This window comes from Gallinula chloropus, assembly GCF_964237585.1.
Source record: "Gallinula chloropus genome assembly, chromosome: 1".
Taxonomy (NCBI): domain Eukaryota; kingdom Metazoa; phylum Chordata; class Aves; order Gruiformes; family Rallidae; genus Gallinula; species Gallinula chloropus.
In genome coordinates, this window is record NC_140085.1 from 184,693,610 (window position 1) to 184,700,489 (window position 6,880).

The following is a 6,880-nucleotide window of genomic DNA, read 5'->3' on the forward strand; positions in this document are numbered from 1 at the left end:
AAACACAGATAAGCACATAAGCAACGAGTCAGTCTACAATATGCGACTTAAAAAATAAAGCTGTCATGTGCCTACGAGCACAATTAAGACATGATCTCCAAAGTATGTTATTTACATGTATTTGGAATACTATAGTATTTAAGCCAATATGGCAAAACACGCTGCTCTCTACAGACCCAAGTTTTACTGTGTGAGTGTATCAGTGACACTGCTACTGCAGCTACAAGTGGGTCTAACCATATATTCATAGAGAACAATAAAGCAGCAGTTAAGCTAAAATTACATCGTTTGATGGTCATACATCGTACGAGTGAAACCCCTGGAGAAAAACTGTGGAGTTTAAAAGCAATGCTATTATATGCAGGACACCTTCCAACTTCCAGGTCAGAAAGAGGTCTTTCCACCCCTTAGCATATTTTTAAGTTCCCAAAATATTCTTAACCAGTTGAATTCCATTTGAATTTTAGTTTGTTTCAAAATGTCTTAGTTACACTTTTGTAGATACGTGAAATGCCCCGCAGAAAGAAAAGGGTTTCACAAGACTGCACACAGCCTGGTAAGTGTTTCTTGTGTCAGTCTAGATCTAGAGAGCACCTTATTCACCACCATGGATAAAAAATACCTATCCAAAGTTCACCTGGATTATAGAAGCATTAGAGTTGGCTTTTCTCTTTCAAAACAACTAAGTTTGAATGTGCTTTTGTTATATCAAATTTGTTTAAAAGTCAAAACCTCATCTCTAAGCCAGTTTTAATATACCAATAATTATGATGCTGAAAAGTACGTGCAAGATACTCTAGAGATATAAAAAGCTCATGAAAAGCTTATGTTATTGAAAAGCACTGCTTCCAGCCACAACACTAAAAAGAAATCTCACCCTGAAAAAATTTGGAAAAATACCTTGATACATCAACTCAACCATTTTAAGATCTACTCAGATAAGTACATTTCATCCTCTCAAACCTCATTCTATGCAATACCACTAAAAAAAAAAGACTAGGAGACTTTCACTAGGCAAAACAACAGGAAAAGTGAAACACACAAGGTATCAGAATCAGAGCTTTAGCAGTTTCAAATACCCATCAGATTCAAGTTTCAGCAAGGCTGAGTTGGTCCTTTGCACACAAGTAGCAAAATACCATTGGTACACGTTTTACCTACCTTAGATTTGGAGCTCAGTCCTGGAAACTTCACTACAAACTGTGAATAATGGTTCGATCCAACCATTTGTTTACATTTTTGCTCTACAATAGTTACTTGTGACTGTTGTTTCCAAAGAAAAACACACCTGTAAGTATTTAACCCTTTCACCAAGTAGAAAAAGCTGCACATTTGCCTCACTCAAAACTGTTTGGTTAAATAGTGACTACACATGTACTGCTGAACAAGCCACAGATGTAAGATTTAGGAGTATATTCCAAGAAGACAGAAAATCTGCTAGAAAAAAGCTTGGTATTTCAGACTACCTGAAACCATGGAGAAGCTGAACTGGGGAAAACATGACAAAGTCATCAATTAGCTAAGTGCGAACTGGGCTAATGAAGCACAATGTTTTGTGTGATAAAAGTCAGCCCTTACTGAACTTAATGTGTTTAAATTGCTTTCTTCCTGATGACACCCAAATCCTCTATTTTTTCTTAAGCTTTCAATAAAAATGCAGAAGGTAAGGAGGACCACTATTTTTAGCAAAGGCTAAAAGCTGACACCCTATTTGAAGGCTCATTCTTCTACTGTCATAATCAGCACAAAGCACACTATGGGGGTAAAAAACCCACTCTATTATTGGATTCAAGCAATACAGAATTTATCAATCTGAAAGTATGGTAAAAAAATTAAAGGAATAATCACCTTAAGATACGTATACTTTCCAAAAACATTTGTTGTTGACAAAAATCTTCATAAAAATGTGTATGTAGCTACACTAGATAAGACAAAGTGTTTCTAACACCATATCATAGCATTAATATCAGAACCAGCTTACGAAAAAAAAATCTTCTGGGTTCTTGATAATCTAAATACGTGGACAGTGTGCCTTTAAGATCTGAATGCAAAATACTCTGATCAGCTAATACAACTGTACACTTGGTACACTCAATCTTCATGAGCAACTGAGCCAGTACTTATTTACTGAAAAATCAGCATGAAAAATACTCGTATTAAAAATCCAAACATTAATGTTGCGAGAAAATGTGGAGCAGGAGATTTTCCTCAGTTTCAGAATGACCATTCAGCCATCACTCTTGTTCAGGAAGTCAGCTGATGGAGAACTCTGGTCTACTTTGAAAGAAATTGAGTACAGCGAGTCACGCTGCCATTTAAACAAACAGTTCATACGCAGCAGGGGGACAAAACGTCATGCCGTTGGGTGGCACAACCAAACAATCCCATCAAGCTTGTTATCATGTCTTGTCCTGTGTATGTATAATAAAAACCTGGTTTACAATTCATACATATGAAACAAGAGGATCTTAGCAAATACCTTAGGATCTTGTCAATACACCCAAAGAAACCCAAGTGTGACAGTCAAAAGATGTTAAGTCAGAGAATTTTTCCAGAGATCGGCTTCACAGAAGTTTAGATTTATTACTTCATGTAATACCACACCTAAGACCATCTAAGTGCTGGATTTTTTAAAACTATCTCTTCATCCCACTTATAAGATATTCTTCAAACGTGTCTGCTATATTTTCAAGAAAACTTCTCAAATATTTTATGCTTTTAATATTTCTAACTGCTTTGAGAAAGTGATTCAGCACTTCATGCTCTAAGTGAATACTATTTCAAATCCAACTGAGCATTCTAATTGCTTTTATGATCCTGATGTACCATGTACATTTAAATACCCACTTATCTAGAGCAAATATTAGATGGTAGATGTGGACAACAGGAAGCTGACAGGATAGCATGTCTCAGTACTCAAAGGCCACTATGAAGTTCAGGAAAGTTAACTGCCCTGGATCTCATCCTGTGAGTGCTGAAAGACCAATTAAGTGCTCCAGAATTTGATTTGATTTCTGAAAAAACACTACTTTGATTAGCAGAGTTAGAATGGGAACCTTACTGAAATGGTGACTTCAGCAGCAGATGACTTGGCACTTGCAAAATATTTTTGCAGCCACTAAAAAGAGTTTGAATTTCCATTTAGTCACCTGACGTACATGCAAACACCTTTCCAACAGCCAGCTCCACGTGTGAAACACAGCAAAACACACACATAAGGGTGGGTTCAAGTCCAGGTAGAGACTTGCAACCAAAACGGATCAGACAAAGAAAACGTCATTGCTCCACAGTAAGGAATACTAGTGAGTCAAGAGTCATGACAACTCAACTGCCTGCCTGAGTTGAGCACAGCTGGTTCACTTAGAGCAAACCATTTGACACGGGTTTAATTAGACTGTTAGAATTATCAGTAGCAATGGGAAAGAGCAAGTATTTTGTGTGTGCCTACAGTGGCAAGTGTTCAAAAAAGATTCGTATAGCTCATGTAACTAAACAAAAACATCAGAAAATGGGAAAGATTAGCACATAGATGTATAAGAGGACAGCAGATGGTAATAGACAAAAAAATAACCATGTGTGGAACTAGCACTTCTTTTTTTTTTTTTTAAGTTTCATCACTAAACTGGCATTTAAAAAATGTTTAGGCTCGCCTGATCACCTAGTGGCAAAGCCACAAAATGCAACATGAGAGAGAGGAGAGAAATTTCCTTCCCAAACAAACATGGTATTTTATCACATCGACTCTGCTTAGACTGGAAAGGGGAGGGGAAGAAAGGGGACTTATTTTCAGAACCACATTCCCCTGCTCAATATCAAGAGCAGTAATTAATCCTCAGATGGTAGAGGGGGCATTAGATGAGAACAAACGAAATGGGGGGAAATCACGTTAGAGCACGCCACGTGAAAAATACACGATATCCTTTGCCCAACACTAATGATGTTCTCTTATGGGAAACCAATCCGGGATTTGATCCGGTGCCAGAAAGAACTGGGTGTGCTCCCTAAAGCACATGTTTAACCTAGAGTTTCGGTCTTTTACCAACTCATATTACTGAGCAAGGGAATGCTGGCTCACCCCAAAAGGAGGTCTTGCTTTAAAGGGACTGCTGCATTAGAAAAGCACGGCTTCTCAAGGCCCTGCTGCAACAGGCAGGTTTATAAAAATACAGCCAGACAGAGAAAAGCTGTAGTAATCTCATTGGAAAGAAAGGGGGTTGAAAAAATTGTGGTCCCTTCGGTATTCTTGGACATGCAGTGTCTCATCTCCCAAACTGTACTGAATTGATTATGTAGCATGGTAGACAGAAAACAAAATTTTCGTGACCCCACCAGGCTCATCAGCTAAGGTTCTGAAACACAGATGATACAAAAAAAAAAAAAAAAGACAAAGTTTAACTGAGAAAGTCCACTTGGAGGCTACATCATGCTTTAAAACTAAGGAATAACTGAAGTTTAAACAAAACAAAACAAAAAAGTTGGGTACCAAACTATAGTCAGCGACTGCACTTCTTCAAACCATCTGACCCCTGCTTACTTTTGAAGAAGCCTCCATATTGAGTATTTCATGAAGATGCCACTTTGGACACCCTGGTAATTGCTGTTTGTGGGAAGACTGTGTGTTTTATGATTTTTTTTTTTTTTTTGCCTATTAATAGTCAACCTACCTGCCCATAGTTGTCTATGCCAGTTACTAATCTATTTAAATTTAATAAATCAAAAGCTGTCCTTAGGGACTGGCCAAGAGTCGTTAGTCCTTCAGCTTGAAGGTTTTTCAGTTCATTCATAAACGTTGCATGGTTTTCCTTCCAGCCAGCCTGAAAAGAAAAATGTGAGAAGACTTATTCCTCAGATACCGGTTTTGCTTTCCTGCTAGGCTACAATGTGTCTTCCTTGCTGCATACAGCTCACTAGAAACGCCAAGCTCCTCGAAAGTTACTAATGCTTAATGTCATCCCACAAAGCCTAGAAACATGTACTTCTCCTAAACCTTAGAGCTCTCCAGCTGTCAAAGTTAAGATTATTGGGTTGGGGGAGTGGGGCAGTGTTAGTTATTTCGTTCCACTTGACAGATTTCTGTGGAGTTACAGAGGCACAAAACCTTTCAGCTATTTACACCGCTCTCCCACCGCCCTTTCTCGGTGGAAGCCGACTGCCTCTGAGGCGACCTCCAACAGGTTCAAGCGTCCTGTATCATGTGGACCCACCGCCCCCTTCGTCCCTGGGGTACGCCTCTCCCCGCCCCGGCAGCGCTGAGGGAAGTCCCGTCCCCTTCCGAGTCCGGACACTCCGGGCTGAAGTCGGTCCTTCCCCCGCTCGCCCCTTCCAAGCTGAACTCTCCTTGGAGTTGCTGTCACTTCTCCCAACTTGAATAAATATCCCCCACAGTTCATTGCTGCTCGCACACACCACACAGGGAAAAAAATGTCGGCCATGTTGATGTCAGCGCTGCTGCCGCCGCCGCCGGAGCCAGTGTGCGCCCAGCTCCCCCGGACCGCCGGCAGCCCGGGAGAGGCGGGCGGGGGGGCGGCCGCCAGCAGCGGCCCGCGGCGGCGCGGAGGGGCCGGAAGGAGGCCGGGGGGAGCGGCGGGAGGGGAAGGCGGGGGAAGCGGAGGTGGGGGGGGGGGGGGGTCGCGGGAATGAGCGGGGGTTACCTTGATAGCGTAGGGAGGCTCCTCGAAAGTGACCAGCATGTACCTGTCTCCCCGGCTGGCCGGGTCCCGGGCTCGGAGCTGCGGCGCGGGGGACAAAGCAGAGGGTGAGCCGAGAGGCGGTGTGCGCCGCCGGAGCCCCCCGGCTCGGCTCGGCACGGCACGGCCCGGCGCGGCCCTGCCCTCCCCTCCCTGCCCGCACACACACGCACTCCCTCCCGCCTGCCCTCGCCCCGCGCCCCCGGCCCAGGCAGCCCCCCGCGCCCTGCCTCCCCCTCCCCTCCCCGCGCAGTCACTCTCGCTCTCTCTCGCCTCCTCTCGCAAGGCAGAGCCGGTACCTTCATGAAAGTCTCTACAGCGCCTTTGGCTATGTCCAGATAGGTGGTGCCCAGATGGGTGCGCTGGTTCATGGAGGCGGACGTGTCTATCAGGAAGAGTAAGATGGGCATAGTGCGGAGGGGCCGGCGGCCGGGCGGCTACATGGACAGCGGGCGGGGGGCTGAGGGGAGAACCGCGGGGCGGGGTGGGAGGAAGGGGTGAGGGGTGGGGGGGGAAAGAGAAGAAGACGGGGGACAGGAGAGGAGTAAGTGGCTGTGAGTGCTCTGCACGGGGAAGGGCGCCTCCCCGCTGCCCCTCTGCCGAGGCGGGGGGGAAGGGGGGGCAGCCCTGCCTGCCCTGCCCTCCTTTGTGTGAGGGGCCTGCTCAGCCCAACACAGGCTGGTTTATGAGGGAGAGGCGGATAGGGCTGCGCTGCTGCTAACCTTCCCCCCCACCACCACCTTCCTCCACCGCCGCCCACCCTCCCCTCCCCCTGTTGATGTTACTCAGAAGTTTCAGGCGGAGCAGCCGCAGCCCCACCACCCCGGCACTTTCTCTCTCTGACTGAGGCGCTTCCTCGCTCGCAGCCCGTTTTTAAGGGAGCCTGGGCAGGTCGGGGCCCGCCTCTGAAGGCCACGTCTCCGCCCCACGTGACCGCGTCCCGGCTTCACCATAGGGCTCCCGGTAACCGCCTCATTAGCATATTCAAATCGCCGGGGGAGGGCGGAGGAGGGCGGCTGGAGCGGCTGAGGGAGAGGGTGGCGGGGGAGCGTCGCCGCCGCCGCGCAGGCGCAGTGGCCGGGGAACACGGGGCAGGGTGGGGGGCGCCGTTCTTAGGTAGAACGTTCCCGGGCCAGAGGAGATAGGGAGGGGTCGGGGGAGAGTTCGGTATTGCGGGTGGGGAGAGACCTGCC

General features: G+C 46.1%; 1 protein-coding gene across 1 annotated transcript in view; it reads right to left on the reverse strand.

Moving 5' to 3' along the window:
• The window catches only part of INTS6 (integrator complex subunit 6), a gene marked incomplete at its 5' end in the record, with an annotated part of 47,141 nt that extends 41,044 nt beyond the window's left edge, over positions 1-6,097 (reverse strand). Inside the window, 3 exons of the mRNA XM_084279096.1 lie at positions 4,665-4,814; positions 5,652-5,729; positions 5,987-6,097. Coding sequence (XP_084135222.1) covers positions 4,665-4,814; positions 5,652-5,729; positions 5,987-6,097 — 339 coding nt within the window. The remainder of the gene's footprint in view (positions 1-4,664; positions 4,815-5,651; positions 5,730-5,986) is intronic.
• Positions 6,098-6,880: the final 783 nt, after the last annotated feature.